Source organism: Phalacrocorax carbo, chromosome 1 (genome assembly GCF_963921805.1).
Source record: "Phalacrocorax carbo chromosome 1, bPhaCar2.1, whole genome shotgun sequence".
In the NCBI taxonomy this organism is placed as follows: domain Eukaryota; kingdom Metazoa; phylum Chordata; class Aves; order Suliformes; family Phalacrocoracidae; genus Phalacrocorax; species Phalacrocorax carbo.
This window is the reverse complement of record NC_087513.1, coordinates 173,317,658-173,335,885: the sequence shown is the minus strand read 5'-3', so window position 1 is coordinate 173,335,885 and position 18,228 is coordinate 173,317,658. Positions and strand designations below refer to the sequence as shown.

Here is an 18,228-nt window from a genome sequence, read left to right as displayed (position 1 = left end):
TTTAGCTTTTCTGATTCGAAGTGCAGAGTGTAGAAACTGACTTCTAAAATCTTGAAAATTAAAAAACTGTTGTTTATATGTTTAATGTTTAGTTCATAATCCATTGGGGGGTTTGGGGGGAAAAAAACAGAGCAAGTATAACAAATTGAGGCATTCTTTTTATGTTTTAAATACAGATACTCTAGGAGGCATGAAAAGAAACAAATAATGAGACAATGGTGTAAGACACACCATTAAAAGGCTTTAAATAGGTATTCCTCTAAGTGTTAAGATCAGTTTCCATTTATATGAATATAAGGGAGTTAACTTAATTTACACTACCTTTTTTTTAACCTGCTTGAAATCATCTGTGGGCAATACAGCATGGCAATACAGTAACTTTTAATCTATAAAAATAAAACTAATAATGTGAAACTCTTGTAGTAAGAAATAGAAGGGTCAAATTTATGACATAAACAGTGCAAATGAAGGCTCTTTATAATGCTCACTGATTTCCTATAATGCAGTTGTTCATGCAGAAACGCTTAGTTATCAGCATATGAATATTATATACCGGTTAAAAAGATATGAAAACCTGCTGATATTTTATCTCCTTTACACATCTGTGCACTTGTGGCACATTAGCAGCTGTGCATACAAGTGATAGAATGTAAACTTGCTGAACTAGTCACCTGCCGTATTGACACATTCGTGTGTTACTGTGCCAGAGCTCTCCAAATGAAGTTAGCAACCAGAAACCAGGCTCTGGCTATCTGCTGTGGGACAAAGCAGAAAACATGTAGTAGTAGTTTAAATAAACCTATTTGATATCAATCAGTTAAATGGATAGAGACACATGGGGTTTGATTGCTATTTGTTTACTTAAATCAGTTAGCTTATGTCAGTAAATTGTTGTGTCACTCGAATTGAGTGCTAAATCTGTCTAAATATGTGTACCTGAATTTGTACAAATCTTCAGCTAGACCAGGTTAAAATTTATTTAGGTTAGCCTTTGCAAGCTCTTATTCTTTTTAAAACATACTGAAGAATAAAAAAACTCTTATTGAGCTGTTCTTGCTGAGAATAGTCTACCAGGTTAATAGTAAAATGGTAATTGCCTGAGTGACTGTTATGTTGAACTTATTGGCAGGTCAGAATCTTTCTCAGTCTCATGTATAATTCACCATTTCTGAGTAAACATAATGTTTTTCTGTTAGTACTATGTATTTCTTCCCCTTTCCAGGTTTTCAGAGTTTCTTAAAAATATGTGAAAATAATCCTGTTTGGTAACTGAATGTTTGTCTGGCCTTCACCACAGTAACTGAACACCTCACAAATATTATCCTCACAACCTAAAGCAGGAAAGTATCACTACCCTTGTTCTGCAGAAGCAACAACCACAATGAAGGAAATGGTGGTTTGCCCAAAACTCCCCAGAGTTTCTGGTAGAAGTTAAGAGTTAATGTGTCCTAATGCAGTATCTTAATCACAGCCATTCTTCTTTCCTTACATGTTTCAGTTCAAAAGCCCAAAAAGAAAATCTTCTTAGTGTTATTTTTACTAACTGGACACAAATCAACTCTTTTCTCTAAGTCATCCTCTTACATATGAACTGACTGTAATTTGGAAGTAGTTTCACAAATTACATTTTCATTTTGTATCATTCTGAGAATTTACATTTACCTTCATTTTTTAATCCACGTCTCCTGAAAAAGGCCGCTTTCCAAAGTCCTGTGAGTCTCTTAAAAATGAAGTCGATTAATTTTTTTTGTTTGAACTGTAGGATGGATATTTTATATTTTTATATTGTAATTTCTGAAAAAAACGAGAAAAAAAATCACAGCAGGCTGGAGCTCTTATGTGAATGAGTTAAAAGTATAGCTTATTTAGTCCAAGCAAACAGAGGATGTGATGGGGTGCAAGAAGAGGAGATAAACATAAGGCAGCATTGTGTAGGTAATAAGTAAGAATAGAGAAAAAGACAGAACAAATGAGAGAGAAAGGTGACGTTCAGAACCGAAAATAGTTATTTCATTATGTTTAAAATGTAGAAAATCTGACTTCTTTTTTTGGTTTGGTTTTGTTTTGTTTTTTAATAAATGGTTGCCAAATGCATTTTCCAAGTGTGTGTAAGATTGGAGAGAATCCATTTTGATCAAGGAGGAACAGCTATTAATTAGTCCTATTAGGGTGTACATAGCTTGTTAATGGCTCCAAGAGTTTTTCAGAGAGCTTCTATAAATGATCAGGCTAAGGTTCCCGAGGATTTATATAAATCTTGATGAATGTTAGACTTTAAACATGGCCACGTGAATTATCAGAAGTGGTTGCAACTCTGTGGCATTGTTTCAAAATTTTAATGTTTCCAGTGTCTGAGAATCTAGCAGTCTCTGTGCTTGCACATATTCCTCTCATGTCAGTATCCTGCACAGAACCCTGCCACTTCTCAATAGTTATCCTGTTATCTGGCCCACAAAAGTGAAAGACAGGTGCTTTTGAGGAGAAGCAAGGTCACCTGAAGTATCTGTGCTTTACCTTACTGTGACCAGTTACTCCTATATTCTCGTGTTTATCTTTCTTACTTTTGTATTCCCCTTGGGGAATGCCCCTTACTGCTAAATTCTCGAGCACGCAGTTTCATTCCATCTCAGCAATGTCCTTGAGGATTCCAGATGAGTTTTCAGCATTTCATTATTAGTCATGCTTTCAAGTATGGCTAATACTATCCTTAGCTGTAATTAAGTTATGCTGAAGAAGATTGACTATAAGTAACCTAGGACAGAAAGCCAACGTGTTGGGTTTAGGAACCTGGAGAGTAGCAACAGCTGCCATCTGCAAAAAACAGAGGTAGAGAGAAGTTCAGAGCCTCATAAAAAGCTTTGGAGTCATAAGGGGGAGGGCAGTACGTGTTTAATCAGGGGTGGAAGCTCAGTGGATAAAAGGAGAAAACTGCTTTGTTGGCAGAGAGGGGAAGGAAGGGGTATCTGCAGGGGTTGGGAAGACACAACTGCAAAGAAGTGATTGGTAACAGGTGCCTTCAAACAATCTCTAGCTCTTCCTCTCTCCCCTGTTTTCTGTGGAAAAGATTGTACACGATAATGTCAAAATTATTTGTGTTTCTAAAGTGAATTACTTCCTGCTCATCTATGTGCTGCAACTTGTTTTATATGAAAAAATGCTGATGTACAATGCTTAGCTCTCTTTTTAAATGTTAAACCACAGAGTAATTATCATTTTTCTTATGCTACGTTTATGTTCCAAGATTCTAGTTTCTATTAATGTTCTGCATGTTTTCTAAGTAGATTACAGGGACATTTCTGCATCACAAGTAAGCCCCGGAGCTATTCTCAGCTTAAGGCTTGGAGAAACAAAGTGACATTTACATTGCTAAAGGAGTGTAGAGAAGTTTCTGGCTCATTTTTTACAAGGAAAAATATGCTCCTAAGCAGTATTTGTCATTTTTGTTATCTATATGTTGCTGTCAAGCTTTAATAAAACTTGAATCCCAAATAGTACTGAATTTAGGAAGAGGAAGGACTGGAATTTAGGAAGAGGAACAGCTGGGTACATTCGTTCTTGGAGCTGTATTATTCAGAATGTCTTACTAGTTTTCATATATATTCTTTAAAGAATTACCTTTCCATTTGCAGTGGTTTACACTAAACAATTGGGTACTAAATGGACAATTGGGTACTAAATGGTGATTTCTACTCAGCAATTTTTTTTTTTAAAGAATCTTAGAAACAATGATAATCACACAGGGTTTAGTGATGTCAGTTAATGTAAATATAAATACGTTTTTTGTTCTCAGAAACAGGAAGTTTCATAGGCAAAATGAAACTTATTTATGGATTATGGGATGGAGCGGGTATGTGTATTTTAAATTACATGTTTTTGAGAGAGCCAGAATCAGTTAAAGACATAAACATTTAAACAAGGAATTGTTGGCTGTTGAACAATCTGAAATTGTTCAGATTTTCTGAACACTTAACTGATGTTCTGTAATATTAATTTTTCCTGTATTGGCTATGAATATTTCCATCACGTTCTGTTGCTTATCCAGCTGTGTAAAAATTTTAGTTTTGATCACTTTATGGTAGCATTTGAATGTTTCCAAATGGAAAGTGAATTTAAATACTCTCTAAGAAGTACCAAAGACAGACTCAAACTAAAATGTTACCTTCAGAAAATACAGGAACATCTCCATAATAATTTATGCACATAAGGCTGTTTTGACATATGAGCATTTATAGCATCTGTTTCCTGTAAGTAGAACTTACTCAGGAAAGCACACTTTTTATTAAACTTGAATCTAACTAAATGAATGTCACAATGGCTCAGATTAAAAAAATATTTGGGGATTTGTTCCTAGTTATAACTGCAGATATATTTCTGATCTTCAATACAAGAAGTGGGAAAAAAAGCTTTCAGAATTTGACATGAAGGTTCTGAATTATGAGACAAATTAGTTCCTATTTTTCTTAAGAAGTTAGAAAGAATTAACTGTTAAGAGCAAATAGGCTCTGCTGAAATAGGCAGAGATTTTTATGTATGTAAAAAGACAGAAGCTGTTCACTGCAAGGACTGGGACATTTTATTATTGCCACAGTTTTAATGTATAGTTTGTTGAACCATATAGTCACAGATCTGTCAGTTCATTTTTTTATACACACTGGGATATAGAGAACTCCTGAATTAAGTGTACCACAGAGAAGCTATCAACATCCTGCCTATGGTCTGGCATCTTTCCACCACCCAGTCATCAGGTTCACTTGTTCGATCAGGACATTTCATACTGTCTTCCAGTTTCCCGCTTTACAATGTGTATTCATATGCCAAAGACGACCATGTGTGCAAATCTCACACCAGAATTCTTGCTGACTTCTCATATATCCAGTACAGCTGCAACTGATGATGCAACTGTCACATACACACTGCCTTACGTGAGGGATTAAACCATGACTTGTGATGTTTTCTTAATGGCATAGGTTGTTGTTAAAATCTCCTTTCAGCTCTGTTATACATGTAGGTTCTACTCCTGATAGGCACAAGCCCAGAACATTCCACTGTTGAAGCTGAATTCGCACCATTCCTGCTCTGCATCCTGTCCATCTGCAGTCATAAATAGTGGAATGGACTGGCTTACCATTTGCTTCATTTTGCTGCCGCGTCAAAATGGAGCTTCTGTAGTGTCTTTCTACTATTTCACACTTTGTCATCATCAATATTAATGTCCAATGTTGTTAATTCTGTGCTATTAGAGGTGGTCTTTTTTCCCTTTTCAGCCAAAAAAGGGAAACAAATAATTCATTCCAGGTTATAGGCTATAGCCCTTCTGCAGCATGTCTCTAGCTGTTTGGCAGAAATAAAAACCATGAAGAACAGTTCTAAAATAATTCTTTGTGTGAATCGTCAGTACTTCTAAAGAGGAGACATTCTAGATGCCATTTTTGCTCAAGAATCTCATTCCTTGGTAATGACACATATACGTCTCCTTTCTTTAAGTGCACTCCAAAGTTAGAGTACTATACTCACCCTTTTTCTTCTAAGTGCTGTGTGCAAGTCATTGCATATGTTGAAAGGTGGAACCAGGTTCTCTTTCAGTCCTCTGGTCTGTTGTCCTCCAGAAATGTCAGTGGCTTGATGTTCTATGCCGACAATCTGTACAGAAGGCTCCATTTGTTTACCTCCATTGTGACTGGTGAACTCCAGTGATATGAAAGAGTACTACCAGTGTAAAGATGATCTGAGAAGTCATTTGTCAACTCAAGTGACAAAGTAGCAGAGATGGATCTTGCCTCATTTTAAAAATCTAGAGTGTAGATGTCTACATCTGAAAATTGTCTAGGGATTTGTAGTCAGTAAAGAAAACCAGGCACTATTATGGTGTGATTTACCATATCCTTATCTAAAATCGACAAAATTAATTGTAACCTCTGAACTTCTCACCAACAGCTCTAAAGAGGAATCAGACAAGCTAGTTTGCCTAGATTTAAATATTATTACTGAAGATACCTAAAGGTCAACATGAGGAAGTCCAACCAAGTATCTGGTTATTTGTTCCAAAGCTGAACTCCAACCAGAGTTCTCACAAAGATACTTCTCCGTCTTAGCTGTTAAATGATAAAACTTTATTTTTAATATACTTTCACAGAAAATCACAGTAGGAATCTAAGAGGGATCCAAGAGAGAAAATGCACAGAGTTCATAGAGGACAATATTCTTAGTATTTTCTCTACCATCACCTTATATGCCCATCAAGCTTGACCCTACTGAACACCCTGAGACAGACAACTGTGAAGACAGGTCCTTCTGAACCACCCTGCCCTACCCTTTAATAGATTGAGATCACTTTCTCTCAAGAAGGAGTTATGGGAAGTATAAAATTATTTTTTTCCTCTGAATCCTCCGAAGAACATTTGTATATTGAACATGTACTTGTAATTCTTGAGAGACTGAGAAATCATTTCTGAAATGTGCTCTTTACAAAACACTACTAAATGGATATAGCCTTCCTAAATGCCGGTTTAGGTTTCTCAAATCAGTATTCTTTAACATACCCATAACCTCATTTTCTGAACTCTTCTTTACCCTGTGCTGACTTGTTGTTTGAAGACTACAATAGCTGCCTAAATGGGAGGATACATGCATGTGAAGACAGATTGGATTGACTTAGCACGAACATGTTTTTCATCCCCGTACGGCTGTCTTCCCTCACTTGCATGTTCTATCATAGCTATTGTTTTATTGTTGTTGTTGTTGTTTTAGAAGGTAACATAGCCCAAATAGTCACCAGACTGCTAAACTCAAACCTGCTGTTTGGCTCCCACATTGACAAGAGTCCAATCTCTGGACTCAAGGTGTAGTACACGAAGTCTCTTGTGAAGCAATTTTTTGTCCGGTCCCCTCTGTGCAAGGGGGGGCTGTACAGTTAACTGTTCTTGGACCTAAAGACAGTGCTGTAATCTCTCAAGTTTCCCCAGACATATTTTTATTTTGAGTTATAATTTAACCACATGGGGACCATATGGCAGTTCAAGTGAGGAATACAAGCTTTCCAAAGGAGGTCCTGAATATACGTGCTTTACTCTAGCAGTACAGAAGACTTACAGATTGGGGGTGGGGGGACATATCTAAAAATTATCATCTTAGTGCTTGACTCACAAATTCTGAGACACCTTAAGTTTTGATCAGCACCTTTGAGGGAGGCAAACCTCTGATTTTATCCCTCCTTCAGCTGATTTTTCTGGTTTTTTTCAGTGAAATTGTGGGGGGGTTTTGTTTAAAGATCATAGAATTTAGTGCCTTTTGTGTGTTTCCATTCTTTTACTGGGAATTTATGCTGTTTTCTTCTCTGGAAACACTTGTCAGTCATCAAAATTCATTGATTCTGCCAGAACCTGATACATTTCCTAGGACAGAAATTTCTTGTTCAGCTTCCACAAGGCAAGTTCTCTCCTTCAAAATGGAGCTGTAATCCAAGGTGAAGTTTGCAATCCTAAATTCTATATGTAAGGCTAAAAGTAGAATAGTGTTTGTCATCGTAAAGGTTCAGTTAACCGTACATACTATTTTTAGGGTCACTTTTGCTTTAGAGGCTATTTATCGGGGTGCAGTACCCGGGGGCTTTACTGCATGAGGAAGGAGCCAGATGGAGCTGACACCCATTGTCTTCGGTGATGATTTTAGTGATATGAAAAAACATTAAATTTGCCATCAGGATTAATTATCCTGAGGCCAAAAAGGTAGATGTCTCCTCCTACGGAGTATTTCCAATCGTTCAGTTTGATCTATGTAAAGTTTCTTATTAAGTTCATTGATTAAGGTTATTTGAAAGTGCAAGACATCCCTGCCATAAGATCGTAAGAATTGACATTTATGTAATTGATTCCTGTAAGCCAGTTGCTTTTTTTTGAGACTGTTATTTTGCATCTGCTTCCAGAGCATGATATATAAATACATATAATTTTAACTGCTTATATAAATTTACACATTTATTATAATTATAGACACGCATATATAATGTTAAGTGCCTTTGCAAGCTTTTGAGTGCACAGAGAGGATTCATTCTTGCTTTGATTATAGTTACATGACAGAGAATGTAAGAAGAAAAATCTTTATACTTGTTGACAATCCACTGAAAAGAAATGGAATTACTAACTTGATAAGTGTCTGTTGTGCACAATGTAGGAATTTTTTCATACACTTCATCAATTATTTACTTGATGAAACAGCATTCCTTTTTATGCCTCAATCATTGTCCACATCAGGCAATTCTTTTTCATTTTGTTTTGATTAGGTATGTTATGATTTTGTTATAATACTTACTATTATACTAATTCTGAATTTTTGTAGTACCGAATTAGCAAAATGTAAGATGCTTTTCTGGTACATGTATGTTTGAGCATGTATCAAGGACAACAAACCCAATGTTAATAGAGATCCCTTTATAGTATCTATAACTCAAAATACATTTATGTTTTATATTGCTGCATGCCTTATTTTTGCATTTCCTAGTCTCTATCGTCTAGTTGCATAGCTAGTTGAAGGAATCAAATTTTATCCTTCTTATTCCCAAGCTGATCTTCAGTCTCCATTTTTTTGGAAGTATTTCAATTACCCATAATAAACATGTTAAAACAATTTTAAATAAAGTATAACTTATTTTTAATTGCTTCAAGATCAAACATCATCATAAGAATCTCAGATTCTTCTGAAATAGAAGTAATATGAGCAATTAGCATCCAACTCTTTTGCCTTTTTTACTTTACCTTTTCAAAATGATTGACATTTCTTCGGTTCGGTTCAGTTCCTTTAACACGGTTTTAAAGCTTGATGGTTTTAATATGATACACAGTTTTTGCAGACTGCAAGAGTTCCACAACAGCAGCACTGGTAGCATTCAACCTATTAAATTAACAAGGTACAATTAGGGAAGAATCCCAGAACAGAAGACATTTTAATTAATGAACATCACGGAAAAGATCAGTTTCCTATCCTATCTGTACCTAAATATCTCTTTCTCTGTGTACTGGCACACAAAATTGCTTTTGCTATTTATAACTAAGGTTGTTGGGCATCACAGTAGCAAAAATAAATTTAAATAAGCAAGTAAGTTCTTCTGATGCTATTTACAATGCAGTACGTGTTACCATACCTCACCTCCTGCTACATTGCTCCCATTGTTCTCAGGCCTTTCATTCTAATCACTTATTTTGAATTCCAGCTACTTTCTGGTTATGTATGCAAAAGTTTCAATGATTCTTTTATAGTTCAAGTAATCTTTATTAAATGTGAATTAATGTGCATGAGTAAGTGGAATACAGGATGGTAGATTGTTCTAAAGTACGAACCTACATACGTTTAGGAAAACTTACACGAATAGACAATCTGTGGTGTGAATGCCCGTTCTAAAACTGCAGTTCTTTATAACAGCAATTCGATACTTCAGATATGTGTGCAAGGGGAATTATGATTGCACATTGGCTCTTCAGGATGAAAGTCGTTTTAGGTGAAGTCGAAGGCTGAGAAAAGTAAATGATAAGGAGAGCGAGGTGAGAAATGGATTCAGCTTATGACAACTAAATTTAGGTATCTAAATGGAGGTGTCTGCGGTGAGGTAAGCATCTTACCCTGCTTTATAGTCAATAGCAGCCTAGTCAATAGGGGTAGTGTTGTTATAACACAATTTAGCCAACACACCGATAGGTGTCTACTTCTGAATGAGCTGAATTACTTTCCAAGCCACACTGTCTGTAATGGAAAACTAGATTCCTGGCTCATCTGTAGATACTTAAGTTTAGACACATAAATTTAGGTGTTATAAGCTTGAGTTAAATCCTACTTAATGTGTCACACAGCTCATTACTTTGTTTTTTTGTCATTTGTGCTGGTAGGCAGAGCAGATTAGCATCATTAACAAAAATTTATCGGGTTTCTGTGGACAGACTTTCAAAGTATTTAATAATAGAGTATAGCCCTGATACTTGTTTGATGGGTGATGCTTACTGTCCATAAACAGTGGGTTTGTGCCAGCAGCTGCACACTTTAATTTTTTTCCTTGTTTCATTTTAACCCACCTTTTCTTACTGCATTGTTTTCCATGTATCTGCACTGCCACATCCCCACAGAATATTGTGTAAGCGGGGAGCGAGTGCTTGTGTTCCTAAAGTTCGGGACAGTGAGACCAAAGCTGTAAAGCCAGCACAGAGAGGAACTGGGTGAATCCACTCAGAGGCGTCAGTACTCATAGTCCTCCCAAGGAGGATTGCTGTCTGGCTGTCCAAAGCTCTTGGACCTGGAAGCCTCAACAGTGACACACAGCCTGCATAGCATGGCTTGCTTATTCGTCCAGGAGCCAGCGTGGCAAGGACCAAATACCTCCACAGAGAAATTGGGACATGCAGAGCTTTAGCAACACTGTTTCTACAGTGCACTGAGTAACTGAAGTGAATACTGTAAGTAAGCAATTTGCACAGTTCTGCCTGGACATAGGACTATGGACTTTACATGGTAGAAATTTATAAAAATTTTAACCATCTGTTTCTCTTCACATCTTCCTTTATGTAGCTTATCCTGAAACTAATACATGTCTTTCTGCACAAAAGATTCTTCCCATCCATTTTGAACTGTATACCTACTTTCCCCTTTTTTCTCAAGGTCACATTCACACTGGAACAAGTTCACATATTTCTGCTAAGCACAATCTCCAGAGCTTCTTTTTCCTTGCTAGCTTTCTAGACCAACTTGCCAGTTTTTAGGACTGGAAAATATTGAATCACAGTAGTACGCTAACAGTAGCAGGTACTGCTAATGACTCTTTGTTTAAAATTTAAAAGTGAAGGTAAGAGAAGTCTAAAGAGATGAGCATGGGTAAAATTAATGCAGTTCAAGACAGAACTTTGTTTTCAGTATTTACTTGGTTGAAACAGTAAACCTCTTGCAAATGTGTTGGGCCAATTTTCTTTTCTTGTTTAGCAGTACACATACCAATGATTCTATTGGATTCAGTCTTTCCTGTGCTGTTTTGCCAAGTTTGTTAAGGTCTTTCTCACTAAATGTGGAAGGTTTTTAGAGCAAATAATAAGGCAACGTTAGCTGAATTCTCATGATAAATTTGGCTGTGATGCTAAAATAATTTATTCGTTGTGGGCTAATTTGTCGTCCCCACTCCCTGTCATTCCTTCCCATAGCTACACATTAGAGAATTCTCCTTTCACAGGGGAAGCTCATGTGAGAGCTGACTCTCCAGAGCCTATTCCAAGTCTGAAAACAGACAGGGCTGTCAAGTACAGGACAGATTCTGTGAAGTAGAGAAGACCTCAGGCTGCCGAGTGGATCTTGACACAAGAGAATTTGACCCTACATATACAGGTTTCAACTCTTGTTTCTGAAATAAATCTGCGTGACAGTTTTTGGGTTTTGCCTTGTTCAAACATGCAACTATTTGGTCCACAGAATAACGCAGTTTAAGTATAGGAACAGCACTTGTTAATGTCAAAACATTGTTTAGGGAAAATTTAATCTCCTGTGATGGTGTATTTATTTGCTGTATACTTGCTTGAGTTATTTTCATCAAGAAATTCTGTCTATGTGTCGCTTTGGCAACATCTTTGCAGAGTTCACAACTTTGAAAAACATGTTGGCATCAGCTATGCAGTCCTTTTAAACAGCTGCTCTGCAGTCATGCTGTTTGAACATGCCACCACACATGGCTGAATTATGCAAATAGTTAATATTAAATGACTGAGATACAAGAACAATTTGTACACTTGATAAAGCTGGTCTGTGGAGTGTAACACCCATTCATATAACTTGAGTTAGTGTGGGTTAATTTAAAGGCAACCACATGGTTCTTTTGACTTTGTACCTTGTATTAAAGGCAGCAGTGGACAGAGAGAAGGTATACGGCAGGAATGTTTTAAAAGGCTGAGGGGTTTTTTTTAACTCGTTACTAATAATGTAATTGAAATAGAATGTGCATCAATGTAGTTTTCTGGCAAGTATTAAGAAATAGGTAAGCTATAACAAATGTTTGTCATTCAGCTATAAATACGAGTTACCCTGCTCTGGCTGAGAGATAAAATAGAATGTTAATTATATAGAACGCTAATACATTAACACTATTGCTTATTGAAGACAACAGCATTTGTAAAAAGCAAGCAAAAACATTGTTTAAAAAATGTAAAATTGTCTTAAAATTTACTTTGAAAGGCTTTTCTATTGACCTTGCTGTTCTAGTTCTGCAATAATGGATGCTCTAAATAATAATAGTACAATAAATAATAAATAATGCTTTAAATTCTGTAACTTGTTTTATATTAATTACACCCAGTACATGTAGGGGGAGCAAATGTTAGGCACTAGGTGATGCAAGGTGACAAAAGAGCATGACCAGTTAAAGTAACAAAATAGTGGGTTTTCCCTTTCTTCCTCTACTGTACATTTTGAATAATCTGTTTTGTTCAGCTAGGTAGTAAGAAAAGGTTACTTTTTTAATTATTCCAAATTGTTTAGAAAGCAAATCATCAGAACATCAAAAAAAGCCTGCATTTCTATATGCTCTTGGGTTTTTTTTCCCGTGTTGGAACTTCCATTTTTCGCAAAATTTCTATTCCGCTCCGATCCCACTTTTGCTGTAGGACCTCTTAAGGTTTTTCATTGGGGTTTTTTTTTCAGATCTGGATATAAAGACACATAATATATTTCTAGTAAAGTATTTGTCATACTTCTGTGCAAGACCTAGTGCTCGAAAGTACAATTTGTCACAGTCATTCAAATTAGATATGTAAACTCCCTCGGCCTGACAAAACAAATTCAAAAGAATTCTTTTAAATTGAAGCTTAAGTTAATAGAAATAGTGGGTTCCTTATTACACAGTAAATGTTCTCTTTTACAGCCTTTAAACAATACAAAATTTGATTCGTATAAATCCTATGTGCCTTTTTTATTTTCTTGCTTTTACTAGTGTCCAATTAGTAAAGTTATTCATTATGGCAAGTATATGTTCATGCTTGTTAGGTTTACTGATCTACTTACACATTTAGTTTGGTAAATATAAATTTATTACTAACAAATAAATATTTAATAGGTTCAAATGTAATTTTACTGAATAACTTAGCATTGTTCTTTTGTGGTTTTATAGGAACTAGCCACAATGAAACAGATTCTAATTACTCTACATGGTAAACGCTATGAACAAAGTTTGCCTCAGTCTCACATTGATGTGAAAAGTGTGACTGCAAAAAACAAATCAAACCCTTCACTAAAACTGCTGCCAGAACATGAAGAAGAAAATATATTTACACCAAAGCCAACGTTATTTGTAAGTACTATGGTAAGAGTAAGTGCCATAAACTTCTCTGATAATTCACTTTTTAAAAAGAAAAATGTGGGTTCATGCTTCAAGGATATGTATAATTAATTCTGCTGAACACTTGCAGCTCTCTATTTGGAATGGTCAATGCTGAGGAGATAAGGTACAGTTTATGATGTTGTTTAGCTATTTGGTATCTTCGACATCGTAAGTTTACAGCAAGCTAGATTTTTTTTTTTAATTGCCATTATAATATCACTGAATGAAGAGTGGTTAGCAAAATTTTAAGAGCCAGAGACTCTCTATACAATTTTAAATCTACCCTGCTCATGCATGAGTTGAGTGTGTTTGTGTGTGTATATATATATTGAGGAACAGGAGTGAGGAAATAGGTGTACTTCTGTATACTTATATTCATGTATATAATTATATTAATGTGTGTGCATATATATATCTAAATATTTATAAAAATACATACCCAGAATTGATATCACTTCTATTACTAAGGATACCTGATATTATAAAACCCTGTTTTATTCCTTTAGAAACTAAATGCTTGGATTTAAATACTTCAAGTGGCCTGCTTCAGATTTAGTGCCTATAGTATTTGAAAGCTTCATGAAAATGGTTTAGAAGTTTCTGACTATGACTGTGTCTGAACTGATAAATTTACAAGAGCCAAGTTGCGATGCTGAATCGCAAAACAAATCATGAATATTATTTACACTTCTTGAGGCTACCTTTCTCTAGGGTAGACTGGTTGTACCCACACTGCATAGCATATGTGCTTTTGCTATTTTGGTCCAAAAATGCATCTATGTAATTTTTTTCTTTTTTTTTTTTTATTTCCTGGTGGAGACTTTAAAATTCAGTGTCTTAAACAATATGAGGTTTGCATTGCAGCACATCGGATACTCTTTTTATAATACAAAATGTAGGAAATGGTTGCATCTCTTAGACATGATGTGAGGATATCACGGATTTTATGGGTTCAACATTTGCTAGGATAGCATTATGAAACTAAACACAGGCATACCCAGTGTTATCTCATCCAGAGTCCTTTCGGTAGTGCTAAATCATATTGCCCAAACTTTGTCTTTGACAGAGCTATTCAGTAATCCAAAACAGAGCCAAAATGAGAGCTAACAATTAGGTTGTGTTTTAGGTAGATGATTCAATGTTTAATCTGTCCTGTCTTACTTAGGGATATAGAAATGGTGTAGGGATCTAGAAAAAATGCTTTTACGTTTAGATCTTGTGACCAATTTCCCTTTGAAAAATACTAGCCTTTTCAGACATTGGAGTAGGGAACTGAAATGGGCAGATGGCAGGGTTTCTTCTTAGATGGGAAAAGAAGTTAGTTGTCCTGTGAAAATCATGCCAATTTAGGTCAATTTCTAGAATTTTAAAAGCTTGCACAAATAGAGCAGATTTATTTTTGTAACTGAACTCTTCAAAATGAGAGAAAGATGGAGATCAAAATATGATGAGAACACCCACCACAAGGCCAGCTGAATAAAGTTAATTTTTAAATTGAACAGTTATTAAGTCTTGGAGGAAAGAACGAATAGAGGGCAGACAGAAACAGAACTAGAAAGGGACAAGTTTAGGGACAACAGACAAAAGAGTACTCACTAATGCAAGAGATTATACCTGACCCTGAAAGTAGAATAGTCCTTACCTTGTTCCACCTTCATTTCTTTAGTTTTATTTCTCTATAGAAGCAACCACTGAATTTGCCACAAGAATGTCATGCCATCCTGACTGTGTAGCAGTAGCCCATAGGATTATGAAGGCAAGGCAAAGTTGCTCACAGATAATTCTCTGCAATTAAAATACTTTCTACACTGTCAGAAAACTGCTGAATTCTTTTATTTTTAATTATAGCTCTTTAAGAACTATATTTCTGCATTAAAGTGTTGGTCAATTACGACACACCTCAGATCTCTTTTCAAAGTTCCGTCCCCTTCTTAAATGGGGAAGTCAGATGATGCTATTTCAAATGAAACCTATTTATGGCACAGCTGATGCATGTTTTCATTGTGATATTTTAAAACAAATCATTTACTTCTTACTGCATAATCTGCTTTTTATAACCTACAAATAGGGAGGTTTTAATACATATATGTAGTAATAATAACCTTAAACGGATAGTCTTGTTTTTAATTTCTTTGCATTTAAGCGAAGAACTCAAAAATCACTGTGAACTACACAGAAAGGAAAGAAACTTTACTGTAGATTGCATGTCTTTCTTCTGACTTTTACTGTCTCACAGTTAAAGCATTCTTTATTTTACAGACAAATAAAGAGGCACCTGTATGGTACAAGAAACTGCAGAAGAAAACATCACCATAGCATTTTTCCAAAATTATTCAAAATAATCCTTTGGGGAGCTTTTCTTTGAAGAAAGTTATTTTCACCATAATGATGCCCTTTTCACCATAAAAGCAAACAGCTGTTCCTTTTCTGAACTGTTCTTTTATACCTGTCAAATGACCTTATGCTTCATAAAATAATTTTTAGATCTGTTGTGTGAATAAAATGTGTGAGAATAATGCATGCAAAGATTTTACTAACATACTTGAATTTTAAAAGATAAATAAACACTAGCGTATTGTACACATTTATAATCTGAGCAGTTAAAGGGTGTGTTATTCAGAGCGTTCAAATTAATGCATATTTCAGCTTTTTTATATTGTTTTTCTTGGACCCTGTGTTTCATGCCGCATTTTGTGCAACTATTCTGGCTCATAGAAATTTTTAAAATATACATGAGTTAGCATCAGACTATATAGTACTTTCTATGAAGGAAATTCATATCAGGTGGAAAAAAATTAATTTCTTATCAGCCTTGATTTGTATGGTTTGTCATTTGATGTAATTTGTTCTACCAAAAAGGCATTAAAAATATTCTAAAGAAGGAATAAAATGCATCTTAATTATCAGCTCTGATACTTAATGGACTAGATACACTTGCTCTGGTATAGCTACATCAGTGTAACAATAAAAATAGAACTATGATGTGCGAGTACCGTAGCATGTAATGGTGAAATGGGTAACTTGCCATATTTAATTGTACGAAAATAAGCCCCATCTTCCACGAACACAGCCTACTTATTTATTCCATTCCACCATCTATTTAGACTATAGAAAAGGTCTCTAATATAAAGCACTTTTGACTGCAGAGGGTACGTTTCTATATGTACATAAATATAGATGATATTGTCTAAGTGACCGTGTACTGAAAACATTGCTCAGATTTCATTTAAGAGGAAGCTCCTTTTTTGTACCTCCTTTTTCCTTGACAATATCTCTTCCACTGATTCATTGTTACTACCTGGACATGAACAATAATTATTTACTGTGTAATACTGAGCTATATCCAGCTTATGATTCCTAGATACACTTTTCTTCATTTTCCAAACAGCACTTTAAAGCACAACAAGATTTCCTCTGCTCCAGATAAGCCTCATTGTCTTTATTGATTTTTTTTATAATTCTGAGAGAGTGAGGTCAAAACACTAGCAGTTGCACATCACAGGATTAAAATTATCATTCTGTGAGTAAGGGAGGCCAAGTGTGTAGACAGAGCTAATATGTTTTATTAGACTAACTGGTGTTCACTGGGCTCACAAACCTATCTGTACAGACATTCCTGAATAAACTTTGGTTTCCTGAAGTCTAGGGTTTTATCTAACTTGTATTTTTATGTGAATAGAATCATTAGCATGTCCTTCATGTGAAACAGCTCCCATATGCAGATACTAATTTTGTAGTTTGTAATAGATATTTTATATGATTCACAGTCCGTAGTTTAACTTCCCAGAGTATCCTGTTTGTCTGCTATCACCAATAATTAATGAATGGTATTATCTAGAGGGACTGCAAGCTATTTTAGGCAAGATACTAGTTGGAATCTTAAGTATTTACAATTTGTTCTCCTAGAGTACCCTTATAGACAAATTGGTGAGGTGTGGACTATAAAATGGGTGGAAGATTAGGTGACACACCAAGCTCAAGGAAATGTGATCAGCAATGCAAAGTCCAACCAGCAGCTGGCAAATAGTAGCATCCCTTGGCAAGTTCATAGGCAATACCAGATTTGGGGGTGTAGTCTATACACTGGAGGGCAGGATCTCGGAGGGACTTCAACAGGTTGGAAATCGGGTCAACAAGAACCTTGTGAAGTTCAACAAAAGCAACTGCGGTTGCACATCTAGGATGAAATAACCCCATATGCCAGTCCTGGCTGGAATGCAGCTTCACAGAAACAGACCTCAAGGTCCTAATGGACAACAAACTGGACACAAGTCAGCAATGTGCCAGCCATGTCCTGGGTGGTATTCGCAACAGGATAGCCAGCAGATGGAGGGGAGTGACCCTTCCTTTCTGTTTGGTGCATGTGAGAGTGTTGAATCCAGTTCTGGGCTTGTTCAAGACAGACACTGTCATGCTGAAGTGAGTCCAGCAGAGATTCACCGAGATGATCAGGGGCTGGAGCACTTGGTGTAGAAGGGGAAGCTGAAAGAACTGGACTTATTCAGCCTTAAGAATACAGGGCTCAGGGAGAACTTGTTGCAGTCTCCAACTACCTAATGGGATGGTATAGAGACAACAGAGCCAGGCTCCTCTCAGAGGTGCACAGCGATAGAGTAAGAGGCATTGGACACACAACGGAGAGGCTAGAAAACTCAGCTATTATGAAAAATGTTTTTACTGTGATGTAGCTGTACGCTTCTACAGGAGAACTTATCTTGGGCCGCATACCTCCGGGACACAGGGCTCTACCCACCCTGGGGACAGTGATGCACAGACATCAATATGATGGATACAAAATGTCCGTTTATTTAGCTGCGTCACATGCTTATATAGCTCTTGCGCTTCCTGTTCCTGCCACTCCTATGGGGAGGAGTCTATCTTTCCGTCACATCCCG

At 36.1% G+C, this 18,228-nt stretch overlaps 1 protein-coding gene across 2 annotated transcripts in view; it reads left to right on the top strand.

Moving 5' to 3' along the window:
• PIBF1 (progesterone immunomodulatory binding factor 1) overlaps window positions 1-18,228 on the top strand; it is a 130,912-nt gene that overhangs the window by 108,173 nt on the left and 4,511 nt on the right. Inside the window, exons 17-18 of one of the 2 annotated variants that reach the window (XM_064440748.1) lie at window positions 13,124-13,303; window positions 15,593-18,017. In XM_064440748.1, the coding sequence (XP_064296818.1) occupies window positions 13,124-13,303; window positions 15,593-15,649 (237 nt within the window). In that variant the 3' untranslated portion in view covers window positions 15,650-18,017. Of the gene's footprint in view, window positions 1-13,123; window positions 13,304-15,592; window positions 18,018-18,228 lie in introns of those variants that run through there. The other variant, XM_064440749.1, reaches the window with a different exon arrangement.